The following is a 26,281-nucleotide window of genomic DNA, read 5'->3' on the forward strand; positions in this document are numbered from 1 at the left end:
GGCGGGGGAGCTGGTTCGATCCCTGGTCTGGGAATTAAGATCCCACATGCCACGGGGTGAGGCAAGAAAAAAAATTCCCCTCCAGATGACAAAGAAGGGCAGGGTCCCTCCTGTGCAAGGGGAAGCCTGAGCAAAGCCCAGAGCTGAGAAGCAGCCTGCTTTGCAAGAACAAGCAATTCTGGGTTGCACCCACCCTGTAGTCAGGGGCTGGCCAGCTAGGGGAGGGCTTTAAACAGGAGAGTGACAGATTGGCCTTGTGAGTAGAGGTTGCCCTCTGGTGGACACATGGACAATGGCAGGGAAGGAAGAAGGCCTGCCAGGAGGCAATGAGCTGTGCTCCTAAGGCATATATTCATATATTTGTAAGTTAGACTCTTCCAGATAGGAGGAGAAACCACACAGTGTTGGCGGTTATTATCCAGATACACGGCAGGAGAAATGGGACAGGGAACCTTGACGGCTCTGTACTGTGGAGTCCAGAGCTCTTGAAAATACAATAGATCCTTTAGGCAGTTTAGTGATCCATCTTCTCTCTGTGCACGTGGCACCGGCACTTCCCCAAAGACAAGAACCCATAGCAAATGTTTGTCACCACCCAACCTGGAACATTCTTTGCCTAATTTGCACAAAGACCACGTCTCGGTGGATGCAGCCCCCAGGCAAAAGCAGACAGCACTTTTGTGTGTCTGGTAACCCTGTGTGTCTACAGGGTAGGTCTCTGTTTGTGAGGTGCCTCAAATGCTGTGCTGAGGAGTTCACACCTTCTGACAATGAGGACCCGGTCCCAGTGAACAGGAGGAATGACATGATGAAAACAGTGTTTTAGGGAGAGCATCTTGCCAGCGTGAGAAGGTGTTAGATGGGAGATGAGAGGCAAGACCCCTACTCTCTGAGGAGTGGTCCCAGAGGACGTCCACGGGAGGGATGGAGGCCTGGAGTAAGAGAAGAAGCTAAGAAGCACTTAGAAGACAGGAGGCCAGGAAGTGTGACTGGGGTTCTGGAAGGTGGGGAGAGAGGAAGGAGGTGAAGGTGATTCTGGCATCCCTATCATGTTACCGGGGAATGATAATGTCTGGTGGCAGCGGGCAGTGCAGAATATTAAGCTCCTTGGATACGCAGATGCTGTGTTTTGTCTACAGATGGGTCGCTTTTCAGGGCTGCAGGGACTAGCAGTAGGGAAGGACCCACTGGGGCTGGAGCTCTGGAAGAATGACCAGAAATAGGTCTGTAGAAGAGCCCACATTAGGGTCTGCATGGGTGGCAGGTGAGTGGGGATAGCCCTGGGCGCAGGGCTGAAGTCTGACCCAGTGGGATTCTCACTGTCAGGGGCTGGAGCTTCCAAAACAGCTGTAAAGATTCCCTAACCGACCCTAACCTCCTCCAGCCTGCTGGGTCGACTCCTCTACCCATTCAAAAGGCTTGTCTCCAGCCCAGCCCATCTAAGTGCTGACCCCTCTCTTCTTTCTCTGAAAAGGCTTCCAGATGTTTCCTCCTGGCTCCATCCTGGGTGAGTGGGCACCCACCCAGCAGAGAAATCCAAGGGTAGAGATGGGTGGGAAGACGATGGCTGACAGTTCTCCTCAATCCACACACAAGGACGCCAGTGCAGCTGTCCCATGAGCCTGAGTACATCTCATTCACTTCCCAGGACAACCCCGTGTATGTTCAGTGGATGAAAAATCAAGCCGTGCCCTTGTGATCTGTGCACTTCTCTGTGCTGTATTTCAATAAAAATTAGAAACCCTGCAACTCTGAAGTAGGTAGCCCCATGTTATAAGGAGGAAACTGAGGTTTAAAAAGCTTAAGTGACTTGGATAAGGCTACAGTCAGTTGCTGGTGGAGCTGAGAATCCGATGGTGGGCATCCGATTCTATGAAGTAGTGGTGTGAGAGAACTACCTTTTATTGGCGCAGTAGCATGGCAGTAGGTGGGGGTCTCAGGGCACTGGGATCAGAGGCTGGTGGGGCTGGTGAGTGTGGGGGGAGGGGTAAGGCCGGGGCTAGATGAAGGTGGGGCGAGTGGAAGCTGGGACACCACAGCTTTCCTTGTGCTCATCAAACAGTTGCTCCAGAGCCTTCATGTAGAGCATGTGAGAGTGGTCCACCTGTTCCTCGGTGGGCCGGAGACACTGGGGCACCGGGATGGGGCAGCCCACTGAGGGGAGAGGGGAGACACAGGTGAGGTGCTGCTCATGAAGCTGATGGCAACCTTCTTCCCTGGAGACGGGCACTCACCCACAGTGGTCATGGGCCTGGAGAAGGGCACCAGGCCCCAGGAGTTGGCTGAGAAGAGACCACAGCCCCAGAAGATGCAAGGAGAAAAGCCCAGGAGCTTCTTGAAGCCCAGCATCTTCTAGCACAGATGCTGCCACGAGTCTGGGGCAAAAGCCTTAACTCTGAAGATATCATTCTCCCCAGAGGAGTACACGGGCACCAGAGAAGTGCTGGGAAGGGGCGGCAAGAGAGAAGATGGGTGGTCAGATCAGTGTCTCAAGGAGTGCCCCAAATTCCTCTCTCACATGATTCCACTTCCCAAGGCCATTTGAAGCAAATGACAGTGGCTACAAAAGAGATCTGAAAGAGGGATTTACATTTCTTGAGGAAAGACTGTGTACTGGGCCTTCCTATATACATCTTCTCATACAGTCTACAACTGCAACATGGTGGCCAGGTAGGTATTAACCCTATTTCACAAGTAAGGAAGAGTGCAAGCATTTGCCTTTGAGAGAGTGTCATAAAAGAATGTGAACCAAGGGCGTCTGAGCCCCGGGGTCCTGTGACTTGCACTGTGATCCTGTCTCTCTCCACCTGGGAGGAAGCCTGAGAAACTGGCACCGGTGCTTGGCACAGAGGAAACACTAAAGGGGCAAGAGCGCCCTCTAGGTGTGGTCACAGTGTAAGCTCTGGGAACACACAGGCCCACCTACAGGGGTGCGGGTGTGTAAGGACAGAGAGTGTAGACTCCCAGACGCACTGTGACTTCTGAGAATTCAAGGCAGCACCCCTGGGCACCCACTCACCCATGCCTCCGTGCCAGGCGGACAAAGCATTTCCGATTCTGGACAGTGAGGCAGTGCTCCCCTGGGATGGCATACAGGGACCTGTGGGCCCCCTAACCAGGACGACCACAGCCTGCCCGACCTGAGGCTGCGACAGAATAAAACCCAGGCTCTGGCCATTCCTGGAACATCCTCCTGCAGGCACGAGGAGGTGTGGGAACAGTCACTACCCCGTCCTTGACTCCCTAGTGCCTTACCCCACCCCTTAGCCTAGGAAGGGTGGGCCCCCCATCCCTTTCCTTCCAAGCTCCCCTACCCCTGTGCCCATGTCAGTGTGCCCTACAGCACCTCTCCCAGCAAGGATGCAGGACACTTGCTCCAAAGCCATTCACCGATGCCCACTGTGAGCCTGGCCAATGTTCAAGCCAGGTCCCTGGGCTGAATGGTGGATGGGGGCCACTGTGGGGGGGTGGGTGGGGGGTGGCTGCCTCCTCCCCTTAGCTCAAGACTCACCAAAGGATAGAAGGTAGTCTCGGTAGACTGGGAAATGGAAGAGGCCATTCAGCATGGCCGTCAAGGGCCGAAGCCTGGGGAACTGCTGGGAGAAGCTGGAGTTCTCAGTGGAGAAGTTACAGAGGATTCCCATGGCCATGATCCCATGTGGGTGAGCGACCAGCAGGTAGTTCCGGTCAGGGGGCAGCTCTACTGTTTTCACCAGTTTTGGGGGCAGTGGGCAGGATGAGGGGAAGAAAGCATAGACAGCAGGATACCAGCTGGACAGAATTCCCTCCACACCAACAGACTTAACTTAGGGTTAGAGTTCAAGGTCCTACGATGGGGTCAAGGGTACAAGGGGCCCCCTCTGGTACACCATCCCACCCCTCCCCCATTGCCTGAACTTAGGCAGCTGGGGGGCTCAGACTCCAGCATAGGGAGGGGTGAGTAGGTGGGGTACATAGGGGAAAGGGAGGAACCAGAGCATCTCCTTGGAGGGTGACCTGTTGCCTTAATGGGGAAATAATCCCTTAGGTGCTTCCAGTGGTCCAGTTCCTCATCCACTCAGAACGCCTTCCTCCTTGGGCAGACAGATAAGGGTGGGAGAATTCCTGGAGGCACCATTTATCACCTCTCACTACTTGGGTCCTTGTTTAGTGCTCACCTGGGGGGCGGGGTGTGTGTCCCGGTCCAGGAAGAACCATACCAAGTAGAGAACAGAGAAATACCAGAGCGACGTGAAGAGGAGGAAGAGAAGAAGGGAACAGAAGGGGCCTGGGGGAAACATGAGAAAGAAAAATGAACTAGCTTTTGAAACTCGGGGGGCTCCTCCCCTACACCCTCACCAATGAGATCACTGGTCATCTCCCAGCTGGACCTCTGGCTCCTTCCCCCTCCCTTGGTCCTCGGACATCCTGGCGGGTGGGGCTCCAGCCTTTCTCCCCCCACCCTCCCCCTTGCCTCCTTCCCCCGTGGACCCCGGGCACCACTCACCCGTGAAGAGGAAAGTGAGCACGTAGCAGTAGGCGCTCAGGACTTCTAGCCGCTGCTTCTTCAGGGTTTTCATACTGCGGGAGGGCGGCGGGGCTGTGGAGACTCCCATTCGCTCCCCTTCTGCCAGCAGGGCTCCAGGACCCGGAGGACAAACGATGAAGATTTCGGTATGAGCCGGGGAAGCCTTTCTCGTCTGAGTGCCCACGCCCCTGGGGCCTCCCAGGGTTGCTTGTAGAGGGCTGTGCGGATGGGGAGACCTTGGGATCCGGAGCGCCACAGGTCTTCACACACTGATCTTTGAACTCCAGACGGTAGGTCTGGGCTGGCCGCTGGGCGGGGCTGGGAGCCGGGGTAGGGGCCGTGCGATGGAGGTCCACCCCCGCGTGTATTAGGAATCGTTGTGGGGAGCGGTCGCAGAAGAAACCGGAGAGCCCACCGACTGGGTCCCAGCCGAGACTCTTTGATCTCGAGTGCGGCCAGCAGATCCTGGACGCGCGGCCAGCAGATCCTGGACGCGCGCCCCGGGTGTGTTTGCGGGTCTCCGGGAGTGTCTGGTCCCCTCCGAGGCCCGGCCAGGCGCGCGGACTTGCCCCGCTAAGTACAAACACACACACACCGCAGGTCTGTACCCACCTTTAATTTCAGTCCTCACCCGCAGTCACCGAGGGCACCGGTGGGGGCCGGCGGCGCGTCTAGGTGGGGGGAGGTGCCTGTCGGCGGGGACGCCAGAGCGCGCCATGTGCTCTTTCAACAGCTGCTTGAGCCGCTCCAAGTAGACCTCGTGCTGCGCGTCCACCTGCGCCGGGATCGGGGCCCCCACTGAGGGCGGAACAGGAGGCCAGAGGGGTGGTCGCTAGCAGCCGCCCGCAGGTCACCTTCGCGCTCGCCGCGATTAACTGGGACAGAGTTCAGGGCTGGCGCGGTTGCCAAAGGCAGCCTGGGGGCATGGCCGGAATCCAGGATTTCAGGCCCCAACCCGGGGGACCTTCACCTCCCGGCGCGGGGAGGGTGCAGGGGCCTTCAGCCCGGGAGGAGCAGGCGGGCGGGCCGGATAGCGGAGCGGTTAGAGGCCGGGGCTCGCCGACGGTGTGGATGGGCGTGCGGAAGGGCACGAGGAGGCCCTGGGGGCCGTGGAACAGCGGCAGGGCCACTCTCAGCAGTGGCTGCAGCGCTTCCTCTGTCCTTCGCACCCATGAGCCGGGCGGGTTAGGAAACTGCTGGATGAGCTAGTTCTCCCCGAAAGAGAAAACTGGCACCAGGGAGGCCCTGGGGTAGCAACTGACTCCGGACCCTGCCCGGCGCGCTGCGCTCCCTCCCGGGCAGCGCTGCCCTCTTCCAGCGCCAACTTGACAAATCTCTTCTTTTTTTTTTTTTTTTTTTTTTACGATACGCGGGCCTCTCACTGTTGTGGCCTCTCCAGTTGCGGAGCACAGGCTCCGGACGCACAGGCCCAGCGGCCACGGCCCATGCGGGATCCTCCCAGACCGGGGCACGAACCCGTGTCCCCTGAATCTGGCAGGCGAACTCTCAAGCACTGCGCCACCAGGGAAGCCCGACAAATCTCTTCTGATTCCGGATTCGCAAGCTCAGCGCTCCGGGCTTTGCCTCCCACGCCTCCAGGGGCCCTCCCACGGCCAGGAGGCCCCCGGGCAGGGACAAGAGATAGGAGGTGCTGGCCTTGTCCGAGGACACTGATCCTGCGAGAGAGGGCGGAGGCCGGGGGACCTGACGCCTGATTCTTCCAGAAAAGAGGGCGCAGGGCTCTGGGAAAGTAAGTTGAGGTGGGACCAAGTGCCGGCATGCGGGAGGAGGGCAGGTAGGAGGTGACAGCAGGGACTGGGGCTCCTGAGACCCAGCGCTCTCCTCACCAGCACACATGATGTAGTCCCGGAAGTCAGGGAGCTGGAACCAACAGGGGACTGTGAGCAGGTGGGGCTGGAGGTGAGGGAAGAGGTGAGAGAAACCAGTGGTCTCTGTGCAGAAGTTGCTGCAGGCCCCGCTGACCAGGACCCCATGAGGGTGGAAGCCAAAGAGGTAGTTCCAGGAGGGATCCGGATCTGCGGTTTTAACCAGCTGGGGGACAGAGGGTGCATACCCCACTGGGGAGCTGACATTGGACTTTGGGGGTGAAGGTCCCGAGAGTCCATTCTGAAGCCCTGCTCCCAGCCAGCGCACCGTTCCCGAGTGCCTTGCCGAGATGGGGAGGTGGTCACGGATATGTCTCTGGATGGCCCGGTTGCGGACCCAGGCAGAGCAGCGGCCCCCTGCCCCAGGTGTGTTTCTATCTCCATGGAGCCAGATCAGGTCGAGGACCGCTAGGATCCAGACCCGGCCCAGGAATACAAGGAGCAAGGCAGCCAGGCACACCTGGGCAGGAGGTGGTGGTGGTGCGTGGGGTGTTGTGGGGACTCAGGATCCAGAGGTTCGAGTCCCAGGTCCCCCGTTTGCCCCCTTCCCTGTTCCATGGTTTCAGGCCCATCTGACCAATCTACATCTTTCTCCCTCATTGAAGGACCCCACCCAACAGACGCCTGCCCTGCCTCCCTCCCTCCCGTACTGGGATGGGGAAGCAGAGTGCCAGGCGCAGAGCTCCTCAGGTCTTCAGGGACTCAGTGAGCCCCCAGAAGGGGAAGACCCATTGCAGGATGGCAAACACTTGGAGGCCCCGGAAGAGGTGGCTGGAGGAGGATGCAGAAGGGAGTCACTCAGGGGCCACCATGGCTGTGAAGTGTACCTTCTTTTTTTTTTTTTTTTTGCGGTACGCGGGCCTCTCACTGTTGTGGCCTCTCCCGTTGCCGGACGCGCAGGCTCAGCGGCCATGGCTCACGGACCCAGTCGCTCCGCGGCATGTGGGATCCTCCTGGACCAGGGCACGAACCCGTGTCCCCTGCATCGGCAGGCGGACTCTCAACCACTGCGCCACCAGGGAAGCCCGAAGCGTACCTTCTTTGACCCAACCCACTGGTCCTGATCCCTGGCCTGGATTCTGCCCTCGCTTCCGCCCCCGCTGCTGACCTGCACATTGGAGCATTGTGAACCCCGGCATGGAAGGGTTAACCACTATTTGGGCTCACAGGGCTGTGACCAGTAGGACCAAAAGGAAAGACCAGGGCTGTGGCTTGGAGCCTCGGGGTGAGGAAGGTGTCTGACTTTGTGGAGGTCAGGACTGGCTCCCTGTGAGGAGCAGGGCTGGGAGAGGTCTGGGCCGGCAGGGGTTGCCATGTGTGTGTACCCTGAAGAGCAGAGCTCCCCATTTGTCACCCGGGCCTGGCCCCTGAACGGTAGGTGACCTGCAGGAGGATATATTCCCTAAGGAGTAGCTTAGGCTTCTGTGGGGAGACCTCCAGAGGGAAAGGCTTTATGGGAAAGGCTACGGATTGGGGAACCCCTCCAAGAGAGAGCCCACTGATCTGTGGGCACACCCTCCAGTGGGCTGGGGCCAGTCCTCACTGTGACCGTGGCCCTGTTTAATATTGACCAGAGGCCTGCAGAGCCAGCACTTTTTCCAGGTCTGGGAACGTCACTTGTTTCTGGTTTTTTTTGGCTGCACCTTGCCTTGTGGGATCTTAGTTCCCTCACCAGGGGTGGAACCCATGGTCCCTGCAGTGCAAGCCAGGAGTCCTAACCACTGGACCACTAGAAGTCCTGGTAAAAAAAAAAAAGTCCCCGGTCTTGTCTTTTTCAAGGCTGCTTCCCATCGCCCCTCTTCCAGGAAGCTTTCCTGGGCTGACCCTCAGGATTCCCCTCTCCTGATTCCACCTCACAGCTTAGATGGAAGAAGCCACAGTAAGGTTCCAGCCTGTCTTCCCTCAAAGAACACACGCCCCCAGGGGGACTTACTTCCCCAGCAATGTCCCTGGAGCCCAGCTTAGGGCTGTGCCACCCCACACGTCATGCACTGGAGAAGATGCCATCAGGTGAGGAGAGAATCAGGGAGGAGAGCTTGGGGGCTTTGCGGGGGTGGGGATGGGTGGTTCTCACCTCAGCCCAAGAAGGGAAGTCCTTCTTTCGGTCTGGCCCTCCTCACGTCCTCCCCCAGCTCTGGCAATGACAGGGAGTTAGACATGGGAGGCAGGGAAGCTTCCAGGCTCCCATTCTGCTCTCAAATCATGTTTCCGCCTTTTCTTCTTCTGTTCTTTTCCTCTGGAAAACCCTGGGTCTCCCCTCTACACTGGGTGGCGGGAGGGATACAGGGTCCACAGGTGGATGAAAGAATAAATGGACTCAAGAATTACAAATCCTCTTTTATTGAGAGGGAGACTGAAAAACAATAATTTATCACGTGGTGAACACCCAGAAGCCCTCTCCCCGGGAACTCTTGGGGGCTGAGGGGTGGAGCAAGGGGGCTCCCTGAGCTTCCTGAGGGCCGTGTGGTAGGGAGCGAGGCGACACATTCAGTCCCAGGCACACGGAACATACACCCAGGAGGCGAGGAGCCGGACAGACCCCCTCCAAGGAGGGGGGCAAAAGAAGGCACAATGGCAGGGAAGCTTGGGCAGAGTGGTGGAGTGTCAGGGGTCGACAAAGGACACCATGATGTAGCGAGTGCCCCGAGTGGTGGGCAGCCCCTCGTGGTAGTGGGTGAGGCGGCCAGGGTGCAGGAGCCCCCAGCCCTTCCGGGGGGACGACACCACACAGTCGTAGCGCAGGAAGCGGCAGCCACCTCCCTGGGAAGATGAGAAGGGCCAGGAGTGCAGAGTGAGCGGAAGTGGGGACTGGGCGGCGGGCTGACAGAGCGGGGAGAGCCCGACCGGGGGAATCAGGGAGGGAGGACACAGGAGGTTTGGGCATCAGCAGATGGGAGACCCAGGAGAAAGGGTGAGGCTGCCAGCCCGGAAGGGGTCCAGAAGAGGATACCCACGAAGTCACTGAGAAATATAAAGAAGGCAGACAAGAGGGAGGGAGGTGACTGAGGGGTGTGTGTAGGGATTGTGAGGGGGTGGGACACAGGGTCCTGCGTGTGGGGAGGGGCCCTGGGGGCACCCTGGAGGGCAGTAGGGACTCACCTCATAATCCAGGCCCTTGTGGTTGAGGGCAACATTGAGGGTGAAGGTGGATGAGTCGTGATGTGGCCGCAGAGAGGGCTGCTCATCTGGCCGGTAGCGGACCACAAAGTTCATCACCGCCCGGGTCTGTGGGGCCACGGGAGGAGAGGCTGGAGGGGTGGCCACCAGGTCCGGGGAAGGGGAGGGGTTCTCACTGGTAACTGCGGGCTGCCTCCCCCAGGGCTGCCCTCCTGTAGGATCTCACTTTATGGGGCCCCAAACACCACGGGGGCCAAAAAGGCATCGTGTGGAGACGTCCAACCCGGACGGGGTGTGGGAAGGCGGAGGTGCAGGGGTGGCGAGTGCAGTGGCCCACCTTGGTGTGGTAGCCGGGGAACAGGCTCTCAGTCATGGGCCCCACGTACGTCCTCAGCAGCTGCAGCCACTGGTCCTCATAGCCCACCTGCTTCATGTGGATGTCCACGGTGGGCACGTTCTCATAGCCTCCAGCCAGCCTTGAGTCCTGTGGGCAGTGGGCACTGAGCCGATAGGGCAGTGCCAGCCTCCCCCTCCTCTTGCTCCCAGGCCTTAAAGCCTATATTCCCTCTGTCTGGAAGTCTCGACCACTTCTTAGCTTGACTCACTCCTCCTGTCCTCTAAGTGTCAGCTAAGATGTCACCTCTTCTGTGAAGCCCCTCGGTCCCCCCACGTCTGGGTCAAGGGTCCCTCCTGAGGCTCCTGCAGCACCTGGGCTGCCCATCACAGCCTTTAGAAGCTGGGTTGCTGCTGCTGCTGACAGCAGGTGAGACCCAGGAGGGCAGAGCTCGACCTGCACCACCCAGGTCAGGGGCTGGCATCTAGGACCCACCCCGTAAGTATTTCTTGAACGAATGGATGAATGAATGAATACAGTTGTGCCTCCTGTGGGCCCCTCCCCCTTGGGGACCCCTCTTTGCTCCCACTCTTTGGATTCCATTTTCCCTCAATCAGGGAAGTTTCACCTCCCTCCTCCTGGGGTCCCCCCTCCCCCCTGCCCCAGCCCCTCACCTCATGCCGGCCTCCTGACCACTGGCCGTAGTGCTCCATTTCCTCCACCAGCTCATCACACATTTGCTCAGACAGCAGAGGAAACCAGTACACGTCGGGGCAGGGCTGAGGATGGGCAGGGCAGGGCAAGAACAGCAGGGCTGGGTCATGCTCGGGGAGTGGACAGGCAGCCAAAGGAAGGGAGAGAAAGCAGGGAGCAGAAAGGAAAGCCAGGAGATGAGAGAATCTGCAGGCATGGGGATCTGAGTGTGGCGATGGGTCAGGAGGCACTGGGCCAGAGAAGCTGGGAGCAGTGCTGAAAACATGGCGCAAATGGCACTGGGGTCCTGGAGCCCCAGGTTCTGGGACAGTCGGTTTTTTTTTTTTGTTTTTTGTTTTTTTTTATTTATGGCTGTGTTGGCTCTTCGTTTCCGTGTGAGGGCTTTCTCTAGTTGCGGCAAGTGGGGGCCACTCCTCATCGCGGTGCGCGGGCCTCTCACTATTGCGGCCTCTCGTTGCGGAGCACAGGCTCCAGACGCGCAGGCTCAGTATTTGTGGCTCACGGGGCTAGTTGCTCCGCGGCATGTGGGATCTTCCCAGACCAGGGCTCGAACCCGTGTCCCCTGCATTGGCAGGCAGATTCTCAACCACTGTGCCACCAGGGAAGCCCCTGGGACAGTGGTTTTCAAACTCGTCTTAAAAAGTATCATTTCAGGGCCTCCCTGGTGGCGCAAGTGGTTGAGAGTCCGCCTGCCGATGCAGGGGATACGGGTTCGTGCCCCGGTCTGGGAGGATCCCATATGCCGCGGAGCGGCTGGGCCCGTGAGCCATGGCCGCTGAGCCTGCGCGTCCGGAGCCTGTGCTCCGCAACGGGGGAGGCCACAACAGTGAGAGGCCCGCATACCACAAAAAAAAAAAAAAAAAAAAAAAAAAAGTATCATTTCAGGGCTTCCCTGGTGGCACAGTGGTTGAGAATCTGCCTGCTAATGCAGGGGACACGGTTCGAACCCTGGTCTGGGAGGATCCCACATGCCGCGGAGCAACTAGGCCCGTGAGCCACAACTACTGAGCCTGCGCGCGTCTGGAGCCTGTGCTCCACAACAAGAGAGGCCGCGATAGTGAGAGGCCCGCGCACCGCGATGAAGAGTGGCCCCGCTTGCCACAACCAGAGAAAGCCCTCGCACAGAAACAAAGACCCAACACAGCAAAAATTAATTAATTAATTAATAAACTCCTACCCCCAACATCTTCTTTAAAAAAAAAAAAAAAAGTATCATTTCACCCATACACCAATATACCCAACAGACAAGAGAGGACCACCCTGATTAATGCCAGGATGGGGGCTGCAGGCCTATCTGCTCAGCCTTTGCCCTCATCTTGTCTGAGCAGAAAACCCTAGGGCACCACTAATCCAGGCGGTGGACCCAGGGGGTGATGGCCATGCGATGGGTCGGGGTCCTGAGTGGGGCTCACCTGTTCCACGAATCCCTCCCCTTCCAGGGCCCGGCTGTAGTTCTCGTGAATATACTGCTCCTTCCAGTCCTGGGGGATGGGGGGAGGTGCACCTTGACCCGGGCCCTCTTCATTCCATCTGCTCCCACCCAGGAAGCCCCCTCCCCAGGCAATAGGAGAGCCTGCACAGTGCGCATGCACGTGCGGTGGGTCTGGGGCATCCTCCTTTAGTGAAGGAGGGGAAACTACCTTCTGAGCGAGGGGCCGCCTACTCACCAGGGGGTTGTCGAAGATCTGCCAGAGGTCAGGGTGCAGGTGGTCTGTATCATACCGGGAAGTGGCCAGGAGGCGCCCAAATTCATGCTGATTGCTGAGGTGGAGAAAGATGCCCTGGCATGGGGGGAGGGTGTGAGAAGGGTGACAGGGAACAAGGGCCTTGCCCCGCCTCGAGCCTCAGGCCCACTCACCTTATCCCGCAGGCTCTTGCAGAAGGCCATGTCTGGGTCAGTGTCACTGCCTGAGAACACCTCCCTCTGGGGCAGCTCCGTCCTCAGGGTCTCCCCGCGGATCACATAGGCCTGGGATATGTAGGGCACATTCCACACGCCCCTGGAGGCACCCACACCGGGGTCAGCTAGGTGGGCGAGCCCCACAATCCTGCCCTGTTCCTCCCAGGGGCCCCTTCCCTCGAGGGCTATGAGCTGCTAGGTCCCACTGGCTTCCCCTGTCAAGCCCTGTTGGTCGCAACCCTCTCATGCCCTGCTGCACGGTCAGTCCCTGCCCACAGCCCCCAGCGCGTCTTATGGGTGGCCACTGGACCCCCGAGACTGGGGCTCTGGGGCAGGAGGCAGGGCTCTCCGAGGGCCCAGGTAGGGGCAGGGGCGGGGCTTCAGGACTCACACTCGCTTCCGCTGCACCAGCTCCACGTAATCCTCGGAGCGCGCGTAGTACTCATCGGGGCTCAGGGCTCCCCAGAAATTGGACCACAGCTTCCCGTGGCGGGACAGCATGGGAGCTATCACCTTCCTGTGGACGAGCAGAGGTGAGGGCCGGGTGGAGCTGTGCCGCACGCCCAGGGGAGGAGGTGGGGGTTCCCTGGGGACTATTTGGGGGCCCTCTGGCCGAACCAGGTGAGTGACCTGTTCTCTTCGATGAGGATGCGCAGGGTCTGCGGGTTGCTGATGACCGCGTCTGCGTCCAGGCTGAAGTAGAATTCACACTTGGGGTCCTGCCGGCAAGTGTCCCTGGAGGTGACAGACCAACAGACAGGTGAGCTGAAACGGGAGCAGGTGGCGGGGAGAGGGGACTGTAGAGTGGGTGGAACTCCCCCTACGCGCTGAGAAGAGGAGGAAAGTGGGTAGAAGCACCAGCAAGAGGACAGGAGGGAGAACAAGACTGGGGGGGAAGGGGAGGGCGGGAAAGGGGGAGGCCGAGGCCTCTGTGCCTCCTCCCCCAGGACCCCCAGATTCTTCCATCTGTGCGGGGCAAGGGAGGGACAGCACACGTAGTGGCTGGGAGTGCGCCACTGTGGAGGCCGAGGAGAGGCTGGATGGGGAAGGAGAGGGAAAGGGGCGTGCAGTGGGTGGCAGCTCCTCCTCCACTGCTTTCACCCCTCCCCCGCAACACCCGCCCAAGGCTCACTCACATGGCCATGTCCCTGGCCTCGCCTGGTGTCAGGCCCTCCTCGGGCCCCACCAGCTTCACAGCTGAGAAGTGGTCCTGCAGCTGGGGCCAGGAGTCAGCAATGTGGGGCTCGTGGTACACCTCCTGGAGATGGCGGGGGGAGAAGGGGGAGATGGGGAGACTGAGAGGGCAGAAAAGATGGTGCCTGAGGGACAGGAGCGGGGAAGGAGGTGAGCGGAAAGGGTGCAGGAAGGAGTCTGGGATAGGGAGTGGGAGTTCTGATGAGGGCAGGGGTGGGGTCCCTTGGGAGGGAGAGGCTGTCAGTCGGGGTGTCTCACATTGTTGTGCAGGAAGAGGGTGACCCTGTCGGGCGGATAGTCCAGGAGCAGCAGCCGCTGGAGGAAGCGGGGCAGGAACGGGCTAGGTTGTTCCACAAACACTGCCAGGAGCACCCGGGGGGGAGTCTGGAAGATACAACGTGATGGGGCTCAGAGGAAAGCCCGCTAGTCTGTCCTCCACAACCCTGGCAGGTTTGCGGGTCTCCAGGGGCTTTGCCCTTGGAATGACCTCCCTGCACCCCCTGCTTCCAAGCGCTCTCCCACCCACGCTGGCACCCCCTCCTCACCTGCCCCCCCGGGAGTGGCCTCCGGTCCTGGTCGCAGAACCCACAGCCTCCCTCAGGAGTCCAGCCATTGGGGACGTAGTTTCCCAGGTAATTCAGCTGGAGCTGTTGGGAGAGACGGTGAGAAGCTGAGGCTGAGGAGTCCAGGGCCAGAGGTGAGGGAAGTGGGGCAGACAGGCAGGGGACAGGGCAGGATGGGGAGCGGTGGCCATCCCAGCACCTGTGCTTCTGGGGCTGGGGAGGACTCACTACTTGGAAGGGCTGGAGGAACCTGGGGGCTGGGGTGAGGTCTGGGGCAGGGGCTGTGCGGCCAGGACTGACTGGGGCTGGGGCTGAGGGTATAAGCAACTGGGGCACCTTAGTGGGGCCATTCCCATGGACCACAACAGGAAGTGTGTCATAGGCCACATTCCGGATACGCACGCGATTCCGACCAAACTTTAAAACCACCTCATCTGGGGAAGAAAGGCCAGGCTTCAGACTCCCTTTCCCCCAAAGCTGCCAAACAGCACGTGCTTCTAAATATGGGGAGGGGGGCTGCCCAGCTTCTCTAGAGGATGAAGGACTGTGACCCATGGGGCAGGGATGGGACACCTTCTCTCTCCGAGGGCACTGACCAGGCTGCTGCTACCCTGGGGCACCCCACCACTTACTACCTGTGCGACCTGGGCAAGTCACTGGCCCCTCAAGGAGGCAGTTTCCCCATCTGTAACAGGTGGATAACCACAGACCCGCCCTTTGTAGAATTGTTGTGTTAAATGAAATTACAGAAGTAAAGCCCTGGCCCAGAGCCTTGCCACACAGTATGTCAAACAGACATTAGGTACGACAACTGCTGCTTCTGTTACTATTTAGCACAGTGCAACTAACTCTATCAGCCATTCTGACGTTTGATGAAGTTAACAACGAGGTGAGTTGAAGATCACCCCAGTTCTCCAGGAGCCCCTCCCACATTCAGGACCCCCAGCAGCCTCCCATCACCCCTTCTGATTGCCTTTTCCTCACCTAAAGCCCCGTTGAGGTTCTGAAAGATCTGCGATTTATGATCCAGATTAAGGCTGAGTTTCTCCTGGATGGGATGAGATGGGGCAGTTAATTAAAAAGGGGGTGGGATATCATTTCCCACTCTTTTCTCTTTATGTCTTTCAAGAAGCCTCTTTACCCCTTCCCTCCCATTCAGCCTGAGAGGCCCGCCACCTCCAGAGCTTCAAGTCGGGACCCCTCCTCTGCCCCTCCCTACCCTCAGTCCTGGGTCCAGGTAGAGCCGAGTGTAGAAGAGCTGATCGTCATCGTCATCTTTGTACTTCCACTGGCGGACGATTTGGTGGATAGCGGGGGCGAAGCCAATGAATCCTGGGTGGGGGGAGGGAAGGTGCTGACTCCAAGGTTCCCAGGGTCCCAGGACCTGTCCCCACTCCGTCTCCAGCCCTCAGGCACCTGGAACACTCCATGCCCCACCACTTTTGGACACTCTGCCACTCACCACCAGAGTTGAGGAAGCGCTTCCCCGTGCCCACCTCAGGGTACTGCTCCGCCAGCCCCCACTCGGGCCAGCAGAAGCCCTCTGCAGAGAAGAGCAGGCGGCTGCCACTCTGGACAAACTTCTTCAGCAGCTCCGAGGGGCTGCCAGCCAGAATCACATCGTAGCTGGGGGAGGAAGGGGAGGATAAGCAGGACAGCCACTAGGAACCTCAGTATCCTCACCCCCTCTTTCTGTCCACCCCTCTTCTTTCTCCCCAGCCCCAGCCCCTTTACCTGTCCACAAACATGATGACCATATCTTCCCTGTCTGCATATTTCTCCATTTCCTTCTTTAGCCACCTGACCTTCTGTCCTCCACCAACCGTTCGGGCTACATCGCCCCCTCGCCACTCCTGTCCCAGGCCCAGGGTCTGTGGAGGAGACCCAGAATGCCAGGAAGGGGCTCAGGCGGCCAGGTGGTCCCACCGCCCTGACCAGGCTCACCGTGGGGTCCCAGGCATCCAGCCCTCAGTCCACTCCTAGGCTAGACCCCACCCCCACCCCTTCTAGAGGCCACGAGGGTGTTCCTCTCCTCACCCGCACAGTGTAGTTGAAAAACTCCGCTGACCGCAGGAAACGCCGGTATCCTTCTGTCTCGCCTGTGGCCACGGTGATCACCAGCAGCTTCTCTGTCACCAGCCAGGAATTGGCACTCAGGACCCACTCGCCCAGCTCGCTGCCCCGCGCGCTCCGCTCACCGCAGGCCCCCTTCCCCTCCCTCTGACTCTGCTCCTGTTCCTCACCTCTTTTCCGCATTCCCTCTTAAACTCTTCCAACCCAGGGAAACTTGACCCCAGTGAAAGCGGGATGGGAGTAACACCCAGAAATTCGGGGTCAGTTCCCATGGGGAGGGTGGAAACAGTTCAGAGCCAGGAGTGGGCGAGGGGCCCTGTGATTCGGCCCTAGGGAGCCCGCTGGGAGTGGAAGAGGCCGGCCTCGACCTTCTCCCCGGGGTCAGCCTGGCGCCACTCGCCCCTCCCGGGGTTCTCACCTGGGTTGACAGGGTCGCTGCCCCGGGGACGATTTGAAGCCGAGGCCTCAGGAGGCGGCGACAGCAGTAGCAGCAGTAGCAGCAGGAGCCGGAGTCCCGGGCCCGAGGCCATGACGGGGAGCTGGCCGAGCGGCACACAGGCCCGCACCGGGCTCTGGCTGTGCGCCTGGACCCCAACTCCGGAGAGGGGCTCTGGGAAAAAGGATGGGGGCTGCTGTGCGGCCCGCAGCTAGGAGGAGCCGGGTTGGGGCTCCGCCCTGGGGAAAAAAAATCGTACCCGGAGGTTACAGAAAACTCGAGATGCCGGGCCTTAGACAAGGCGAGGATTGTCCCGGGCGGTGAGCAGAACTGAACGAGCGGAGGGGGCGCCCAGCCCGGAGGCGGGGGAGGGGCGGGGACTAGGGCTGGCGATCCCGAGCAAAGGACTTTTAGAGCCAGCTCGGCCCACAGCCAGCCTAACACTTGAGGAAAGTGACCCCTTGCGGGTCCGGCAGGATGCGGAGGCGGGGCTTTGCCACAGCCCTGCCTCGAGCAGCCGGGCGGAAGACCCGGAAAGAGAGGCGGTGGGGACGCGCGGAGCGGGTTTGACGGCAGGGAGGGAGAAGGCCGAGGAGTTTGCGGCCCCAAGGGATCTGGGGGTTGAGGTTTTGGCAGAGGGTCACCGGAGACCTCTGGGATTGCCCACTCAAGCCAAGTTCTTTGGTACTCCGGCCCATCATCTTCACTGCCCAGGGGAGAAGCTCCAGGGGATGCCTTTGTGATGACTGTATCTTCAGACGGACCAAAGGAAAATGCGTTTCTTGAAAGATCACTGGCAACACCTCTTTAAAATGACCCATTTCGAGGGTCCCGCAAAATACACAACTACACCGAGGTCGGAAGTAGTTTTGCCCGTATAAAATATGGCGGAAAGCTTTCTGGTCTCTAAGGGAACATTACGTAGTCACGCGGTGTATTACACTGCGCACGCGTAGGGGCACGCACCACAGGAAGTCGTGATGCCCCTACCACAGCGCGTGATTTATAACGCGTGCGCAGTAGGCTCATCTGGCGGCTGTGTTGTGAAAATGGTGGAGAAGAAAACTTCGGGTATGTGAGCTCCTGGCTGTTGGCCCCCTATCCTCCTCTAAAATCGAACCTGGCCTAGGATTCCCTCAACCAGTTATTAGTCTTAAATCCCTACCCAGGACCTCGGGTCCTGACGTCGGGGCAGACCCCCAAACCATCCGTTCACGTTTTATTCATGCCTGCTGCAAGCCGGGCCCTGGGGATGGAGAAAGAAAAAAAGATCCTTAGCATCCAAGAACTCGCTTTCCGGGAGCTGGGCAGACGCGCAGACTTACCACTGCATTTCAGAGTGATATGTGCTATGGTAGAGGGATGCAGAGTGCCTGGGCTCGGGGAGGAGTGGCATCCAACCCAGCTTCTGGGAAGGAGGGGACTGGAGAGAAGGAAAACGCTTGGACTGAGTCCTGAAAGTCACAGTTTCGCTCCGTGCAGGTGCGTGGGGACTCCTTCCCTGCAGCGGGAACCGCACCTGCCAAGGTAGGAGAGCAAGAAAAAGCAAATCGCTTAGGAAGCCAAGTTCACAGTTCTGGGGCTTGCAGAGGAGAAAGGCTGGAGGGCTAGGAAAAGGTACCCTTGAAAGGCATTGTATACACTGCCGAAGAGTTTGAACTCTGGAGAGGGCGGTGGAGAGCCATCAAGGTCTTTTTTTTTAATTAATTAATTTATTTATTTATTTATTTTTGGCTGTGTTGGGTCTTCGTTTCTGTGCGAGGGCTTTCTCTAGTTGCGGCAAGCGGGGCCCACTCTTCATCGCGGTGCGCGGGCCTCTCACTGTCGCGGCCTCTCTTGTTGTGGAACACAAGCTCCAGACGCGAGGCTCAGTAGTTGTGACTCACGGGCCTAGTTGCTCCGCGGCATGTGGGATCTTCCCGGACTAGGGCTCGAACACGTGTCTCCTGCATTGGCAGGCGGATTCTCAACCACTGCGCCACCAGGGAAGCCCCCATCAAGGTCTCTTAAGGCAGGGGAGTGACCCAGACACATTTATCTCTTAGAAAGGGAGTTTAGCTTCAATGCGGAGGATGGATTGGAGTGACTAGAGCTGCCCCGTCCAGTAGAAATTTCTGGGATGATGGGAATGTTCTTAATCAGCGCTATTCAGTATGGCAGCTGGTAGCCACATGTGGCTATTGAGCACTTGAAATGTGGCAAGATTGAGAAACTGAATTTAAAATTTTATGTATCTTAATTAATTACATCTTAATTAATCTACATCTAAATTTCAGTAGCCTCATGTGACTAGTGGCTGCTCTATTGTGTAGTGCAGGTTCAGAGATTGGAAGGCCAGTTAGGAAGCTGTTGAGGAATCCAGATAAAAAGAGATGAGGGTCAGAACACTCTGCCAGATTGACTTGTAATAAATCCAGTCATATCATCTTTAAACCCCTCACTGGATCTCCATCACCCTCACCATAAAATCCCCAAATCCAAATTCCTTTATTTTATTATTTTAAAAAAATTTAAATTTATTTGGTTGTGCTGGGTCTTAGTTGCAGCAGGCGGGCCCCTTAGTTGTGGCATGTGAACTCTTAGTTGCAGCATGCGTGTGGGATCTAGTTCCCTGACCAGGGATCGAACCCGGGCTCCCTGCATTGGGAGCTCGGAGTCTTATCCAGTGGACCACCAGGGAAGTCCCAAAGCCAAATTCCTTTAGATACTTAAAGGTAAGATTCTTAATGGTCTGCTTAACTTCATAGCCCCATCCCCCCCCACACACACATACTTTATATACCAGCCATACAGAACTTTAAAAAATTTATTGAAGGCACTGCAGTCTTTCATCCAGGCCTTCTCTCATGCTGGTACCAAGGCCTAAGACACCCCACCCCCATCCCAATCAGGCTAACTTCTATTCATCAGTCAGGCCTGAACCTAGACTTACTTTCCTCTGGAAAATCTTCCTGACTACCCCAAGCCCCGGTTATGTGTTTCTGTCATGTGCTTTGTAGTACTGTGTACTTCCCTGTCCTAGCATGTACTATCCTGTACTGTGCTTGTTTATTTGATCATTTATATTCCCCACCTGACTGTAAGCTCTGGTTGTATTCCCAAGTACCGCCTGGTACTTGGAAGGGAGGCAGTATAGTACAGCGATCAAGAGGATCTCTTTTGATGCTGGGCAGTTCTGGGTTTGAATTCTGACCCAGGTGCTTATTAGCTGTGTAAACTTTGGACAGATTTCTTAACCTCTGAACTCCAGTAAACTGAGGATGATAATGATACCTGTCTCATAAGGTTGATGTAAAGATTAAAGGATTCCATTTATGCAAAGAGCTTAGTACAGGCAGACCTCAGAGATATGCAGGTTTGGTTCTAAACCACTGCAATAAAGCGAATATCGCAATAAAGTGAGTCACACAAATTTTTTTATTTTCCAGTGCATATAAAAATTATGTTTAGGGACTTCCCTGGCTATCTGGTGGTTAAGACTCCACGCTTCCAGTGCAGGGGGCACAGGTTCAATCCCTGGTTGGGGACCTAAGATTCCACATGCTGCTCAGTGCGGCCAAAAAGAAATCTTTTTTATTTTTACATTATAGTCAGTTAAGTGTGCAATAGCATTATGTCTTTTAAAAATGTACATGCCTTAATTTAAAAATACTTTATTGCTAAGAAATGCTAGCCATCGTGTGAGTCTTCAGCGCGTTGTAACCTTTTTTGCTAGTGGAGGGTCTTGCCTCGATATGGATGGCTGCTGACTGATCAGGGTGATGGTTACTGAAGGCTGGGGTGGCCGTGGCAGTTGCTTAAAGTAAGACAGCAGTGACGTTTGCCACATTGATTGACTCTTCCTTTCGTGAAGGATTTCTCTGTAGCCTGCAATGCTGTTTGATAGCGTTTTGCCCAGAGTAGAACCTCTTTCAAAATTGGAGTCAATCCTCTCAAGCCTGTCACTGCTTTATCAACTAAGTTATATAATATTCTTTTTTTTTTTTTTTTTTTTTCTTTTTGCGGTATGTGGGCCTCTCACTGTTGTGGCCTCTCCCGTTGCGGAGCACAGGCTCCGGACGCGCAGGCCCAGCGGCCATGGCTCACGGGCCTAGCCGCTCCGCGGCATATGGGATCCTCCCAGACCGGGGCACGAACCCGTATCCCCTGCATCGGCAGGCGGACTCTCAACCACTTGCGCCACCAGGGAGGCCCTATATTCTATTTTTTAAAAGTCTTTGTTTTTTCCTTTCCTTTCCTTCTCCTCCCTCCCTCCCTCCCTTCCTTCCTTCTGTCCCCACACAGCTTGCAGAATCTTAGTTCCTCAACCAGGGATTGAACCCTGGCCCACTGCAGTGGGAGCTCATAGTCCTAACCACTGGACGTCCAGGGAGTTCCCTGTTATGTGATACTGTGAATCATTTGTTGTTGTTTCAACAATCTTCACACATCTTCACCACGAGTAGATTTTATCTCAAGAAACCACTTTCTTGGCTCATCCAGAAGAAGCAACTCCTCATCCATGAGTTTTATCATGAGATTTCAGCAATTCAGTCACATCTTCAGGCTCCCCTTCTAATTGTAGTTCTCTTACTGTTTCCACCACATCTGCAGTTACTTCCTCCACTGAAGTCTTAAATCCCTCAAAGTCATCCATAAGGGTCGGAATCAGCTTCTTCCAAACTCCTGTTAATGTTGACATTTTGATCTCTTCCCATGAATCACAAATGTTCTTCATGGCATCTAGAATGGTGAATCCTTTCCAGAAGGTTTTCAGTTGACTGCCCAGCTCCATCAGAGGAATCATTATCTATGGCAGCTATAGCCTTATGAAATATATTTCTTAGATAATAAGACTTGAAAGTCAAAATTACTCCTTAATCCATGGGCTGCAGAATGGATGTGTGTTAGCAGGTGTGAAAACAACATTGATCTTGTGGTCCATCTCCCTCAGAGCTCTTGGGTGAGCAGGTGCATTGTCAGTGAGCAGTAATGTTTTGAAAAGTATCTTTTTTTTCTGAGAAGTAGGTATTAACAATGGGCTTCAAATATTCGGTAAACTATGTTGTAAACAAATGTGCTGTCATCCAGGCTTTGTTGTTCCATTTTTAGAGCACAGGCAGAATAGATCTAGCTTAATTCTTAAGGGCCCTAGGATGTTCAGAAGGGTAAATAAGCATTGGCTTCAACTTAAAGTTACCAGCTAGCTGCTTTAGCCCCTAACAAGAGAGTCATCCTATCCTTTGAAGCTTTGAAGCCAGGCATTGACTTCTCCTCTCTAGCTGTGAAAGTCCTGGATGGCTGCTTCTTCTAATAGAAGGCAGTTTTGTCTACATTGGAAGTCTGTTGTTTAGTGTTGCCACCTTCATTAATTATCTTAGCTAGATCTTCTGATTTTTTTTTTTTTTTTTGGCCATGCTATGCAGCTTGCGGGATCTTAGTTCCCCAATCAGGGATCGAACCCGGGCCCACAGCAGTGAAAGCGCACAGTCCCAACCACTGGACCACCAGGGAATTCCCTTAGAGCTTCTGAATAACTTACTGTAGCTCCTACAACAGCACTTTTAAAAAATATATTTATTTATTTATTTGGCTGTGCCGGGTCTTTAGTTGCAGCATGCAAACTCTTAGTTGCAGCATGTGGGATCTAGTTCCCTGACCAGGGATCGAACCCAGGCTCCCTGCATTGGGAGTGTGGAGTCTTAGCCATAGGATGCTGGGGAAGTCCCTCTACCTCAGCACTTGCTGCTTCAACTTGCACTTTTATGTTATGGAGACGGCTTCTTTCCTTTTTTTTTTAAGTTTTTTTTTAATTTACTTATTTATTTACTTATTTTTGGCTGCGTTGGGTCTTTGTTGCTGCGCACGGGCTTTCTCTGGTTGCAGCGAGCGGGGGCTACTCTTCATCGCGGTGTGCGGGCTTCTCATTGAGGTGGCTTCTCTTGTTGTGGAGCACGGGCTCTAGGCACACGGGCTTCAGTAGTTGTAGCGTGCAGGCTCAGTAGTTGTGGCTCGCGGGCTCTAGAGCACAAGCTCAGTAGTTGCGGCGCACGGGCTTAGTTGCTCCGCGGCATGTGGGATCTTCCCGGACCAGGGATTGAACCCATGTCCCCTGCATTGGCAGGTGGATTCTTAACCACTGCACCACCAGGGAAGTCCCTGGCTTCTTTGCTTAAACCTCATGAACCAACCTCTGCTTGCTTCACACTTTGTTTCTGCTGCTTCCTAACCTCTCTCAACCTTTGTAGAATTGAAGAGAGTTAGGGCCTTGCTCTTTATTAGGCTTTGGATTAAGGGAATGTTGTGGCTGGTTTGATCTTCTATCCAGACCACTAAATCTTTCTCCATATGAGCAGTAAGTCTGTTTTGCTTTCTTGTCATTCAGGTGTTGACTGAACTAGCACTTTTAATTTTCTTCAAGAACCTTTCCTTTGCATTCACAACTTAGCTAACTGTTTGGTGCAAGAGGCTGAGCTTTTGGCCTGTCTCAGCTTCTGACATGCCTTCCTCACTAAGCATGATCATTTCTAGCTTTTGATTTAAAGTGAGAGACATGTAGCTCTTCCTTTCACTTGAACACTTAGAGGCCACTGTTAAGGTTATTAATTGGCCTAATTTCAATATTGTTGTGTCTCAGGGAATTGGGAAGCCCGAGGACAGGGAGAGAGACTTGGGACAGCTGACTGCTGGAGCAGTCAGAACACACACACATTTATCAGTCACGTTTGCCGTCTTGTATGGGTGCAACTTGTGAGCCCGAAAAAATTACAATAGTAACATCAAAGATCACTGGTCACCGATCACCATAACAAAGATGATAATAATGCAAACGTGTGAAATATTGCAAGAATTACTAAAATGTGACATATAGGCACAGTCTCAGGCTATGGAGAACTCAAGCAAACACACTGGATTTGGCCCTAGATGGTCACTGGTGTCCTGAGTGTGAGTGGTTCCCATTGAATGGAAGTTGGTTTGCCGGGGGTTGGTTAGGAGTGGATGGGAGGTAAGGAAATAAAACTTACCATGGACTGTGCTCTCAAAGCAGAGTAGGTATGAAGTTGGGTAGACACGTGAGAATTTAGCACGTTTTTCTATGGAGGGGAAAGTACCAGTTGAGTGGGAGGGGTTGAAGATGCAAGAGGCGGGGAGGACTCGAGCTAGAGGTAAAGGGTTTGGGTTTAGCAGTGGGACTTGGGGATGCATCCACTTGATGGATGAGCATCTCTCCATGGTGGCTCATTTCCTTTTAGGTGGGAAATGAGATTGCTGAGTGTAAAGGCTGAGTGCATCAAGGTCCCAGTGGAGCCTGGAAGCCCCGAGTGTACCGTGGTCTCTGTCAGCATGGTTGTGTGATTTTGGCCAGCAGTGAGAGGTCTCCAGGAGGCATTTCATTGCCTGGGTCTGGGATTAGGAGGAAAGTCTGGGGCCAAAAGGATAGAAAACAGGCATGAATGGGGACTTACCTGGTGGTCCAGTGGCTAAGAGTCCACGCTCCCAGTTCAGGGGGCCCAGGTTCGTTCCCTGGTCAGGGAACTGGATCCTGCATGCCGCAACTAAGAGTTCACGTGCCGCAACTAAGAATCCCGCATGCCACAACTAAAGATCCCACATGCAACAATGAAGATCCTGCGTGCCACAGCTGAGACCCAGCGCAGCCGAATAAATAAATAAGTAAATAAATAAATATTTTTAAAAAAGAAAAGAAAACAGGCATGAGTGACTGAATCGGCAGTCTTAGGTAGCTGGGAAGGAAGCAGCCAGAGTGGGTGATATATTGGGAGAAGATGCAGGGGCCAAGGGCTTGGGGACTAGGATGAGATCAGAGAACTGTGCCTCCCCAACCCCTGGACGTCTTCCACACGCGGCCCAGAGCCAAGGCCGCCCCAGCTTCTCTCTTCTCTGACCCCATAACTCTTCTGGCCCCGTCCCATCTAGTTCGCTCCCAGGATCCTGGACAGCGGCGGGTGCTGGACCGGGCGGCCCGGCAACGCCGCATCAACAGGCAGCTCGAGGCCTTGGAGAATGACAACTTCCAGGACGACCCCCACGCAGGGCTCCCACAGCTCGGCAAGCGGCTGCCTCAGTTTGATGATGATGCAGACACTGGTGAGTCGGGTGGAGGAGGAGGCGGGGGCCAGGTGCCAGGAGACAAGGCTGCAGGAGGAGGGAAGAGCCTGCCCTGGTCAGGGTGTGTAAGGACACCGGGCTGGGGGATGGGTGATCCAGGAGCTCCTCTGGCTCCTTTGAGCCAGCTGCTCTCCCTTTCTGTGCTTCAGTTTCCTTTCCTGTATGTATCAATAGAATGAAGAAGCTGGAGCCGATGAGCTCTGAGATCCCTTGAGCTCGGACACAAAGCTCTAGATATAGGGAGGGTGGAGATGGAGGAAGGCTTGGCTTGGAGAAGTGGGGGGCGGGGAAGGGTGGTAGAGAGAGGCCGGCTTAGAACCCAGGTGGGCACCTGGGCAATGAATGGACACGGGGGATCGGAACGGTGAAGCAAAGAACCAGTGTCTTCCTTGGCACGTGCCAAGTAACTCAATGCTCTTGACCTCTAGGAAAGAAAAAGAAGAAAACTCGAGGTGATCATTTTAAACTTCGTTTCCGAAAAAACTTTCAGGCCTTGCTGGAGGAGCAGGTGAGAGGAGCTGGCTGGGGAGGACCTCACAGGGCAGGGATGCACCTGCAGAGATCCTTGGCCCCGGCGCGTGTTCCTGGGAGGGGACAGAGGGGTCATAGGACCAGCTCCCTTGTCTCTGCAGAACCTGAGTGTGGCTGAGGGCCCCAACTACCTGACGGCCTGTGCAGGACCCCCATCCCGGCCCCAGCGCCCCTTCTGTGCTGTCTGTGGCTTCCCCTCCCCCTACACCTGTGTCAGCTGCGGCGCCCGGTACTGTACTGTGCGCTGCCTGGGCACCCACCAGGAGACCAGGTGAGAGGGGCCTCCCCCGGGTCCACACCCTCCCCCTCCTCCCCCCACAGCCTCCTGGACCCTCTGCTCATCCTGGGCTTCCTCTGCCTTGCAGGTGCCTGAAGTGGACTGTATGACCCTAGGCGTCCCCAGAGAGGAAGGCCTTCCGTGCATCACCTGGCCTTGGAGAGGGCATCACCGAAAGGAAGGGCGCTCCCCCTGGGTCAATAGAGGAGCCCAACAAAGCTCGTGTCCTGTCCTCCAGGGAAGACCAGTCTTACTCCCAGGGATTGTGGCAGGGCAGTGGGCTGAGCCCTCAGAGTGCTGTTGTAATAAAAGGTCTCGTGAGGAGGAGCCTGCCTGTGTGGTCCTGTGGGGTTTTGGGGGTGACGCTGAGGGGTCTCCTGTCTCTCGAACTCACTGCTCTGTGTCTTTTCCTACTCCTGCTGTCTGCCCCTCATGGTCCCTGACTGTGAAAGGTTATGTCCCATTCTCCTGCCATCCCCAGGTCTTTGCATTTCTTGGCTGCTTCTTTTTTTTTTTTAATACATTTATTTATGTATTTATTTATGGCCGTGTTGGGTCTTCATTGCTGTGCACAGGCTTTCTCTAGTTGCAGTGAGTACGGGTTATTCTTCGTTGCGGTGGCTTCTCTTATTGCAGAGCA

At 56.0% G+C, this 26,281-nt stretch overlaps 4 protein-coding genes across 4 annotated transcripts; 1 reads left to right on the forward strand and 3 right to left on the reverse strand.

Annotated features, from left to right (window-relative positions):
• Nucleotides 1-1,999: 1,999 nt before the first annotated feature.
• On the reverse strand, nt 2,000-4,595 carry MOGAT3 (monoacylglycerol O-acyltransferase 3). Its single transcript, XM_060079084.1, is given in 9 exon segments — nt 2,000-2,154; nt 2,235-2,443; nt 3,020-3,113; nt 3,116-3,193; nt 3,512-3,720; nt 4,008-4,038; nt 4,041-4,082; nt 4,172-4,267; nt 4,487-4,595. Coding segments are annotated over 9 exon segments (1,023 nt in total).
• Nucleotides 4,596-5,144: 549 nt separating this feature from the next.
• Nucleotides 5,145-8,552, reverse strand: LOC132476936 (putative diacylglycerol O-acyltransferase 2-like protein DGAT2L7P). Its single transcript, XM_060079198.1, is given in 7 exon segments — nt 5,145-5,305; nt 5,362-5,382; nt 5,478-5,752; nt 6,039-6,183; nt 6,355-6,559; nt 6,680-6,853; nt 8,514-8,552. Coding segments are annotated over 7 exon segments (1,020 nt in total).
• Nucleotides 8,553-8,717: 165 nt separating this feature from the next.
• On the reverse strand, nt 8,718-17,195 carry PLOD3 (procollagen-lysine,2-oxoglutarate 5-dioxygenase 3). The gene is made up of 19 exons (XM_060120152.1): nt 16,707-17,195; nt 16,253-16,344; nt 15,950-16,086; nt 15,678-15,841; nt 15,435-15,547; nt 15,200-15,263; nt 14,552-14,649; nt 14,198-14,299; nt 13,911-14,036; nt 13,595-13,716; nt 13,089-13,193; nt 12,850-12,975; nt 12,417-12,558; nt 12,226-12,339; nt 11,971-12,039; nt 10,519-10,623; nt 9,848-9,994; nt 9,493-9,618; nt 8,718-9,153 (listed from the first exon to the last, which is right to left on the reverse strand). The coding sequence occupies exons 1-19, from the start codon at nt 16,816-16,818 to the stop codon at nt 8,998-9,000; spliced, it is 2,220 nt and encodes a 739-aa protein (XP_059976135.1). The 5' UTR covers nt 16,819-17,195; the 3' UTR covers nt 8,718-8,997.
• Nucleotides 17,196-17,315: 120 nt separating this feature from the next.
• On the forward strand, nt 17,316-25,968 carry ZNHIT1 (zinc finger HIT-type containing 1). The gene is made up of 5 exons (XM_060120153.1): nt 17,316-17,795; nt 24,642-24,812; nt 25,262-25,341; nt 25,466-25,635; nt 25,730-25,968. The coding sequence occupies exons 1-5, from the start codon at nt 17,705-17,707 to the stop codon at nt 25,749-25,751; spliced, it is 534 nt and encodes a 177-aa protein (XP_059976136.1). The 5' UTR covers nt 17,316-17,704; the 3' UTR covers nt 25,752-25,968.
• Nucleotides 25,969-26,281: the final 313 nt, after the last annotated feature.

The sequence above is a fragment of the Mesoplodon densirostris genome, chromosome 16 (assembly GCF_025265405.1).
Source record: "Mesoplodon densirostris isolate mMesDen1 chromosome 16, mMesDen1 primary haplotype, whole genome shotgun sequence".
Classification (NCBI taxonomy): Eukaryota; Metazoa; Chordata; class Mammalia; order Artiodactyla; family Ziphiidae; genus Mesoplodon; species Mesoplodon densirostris.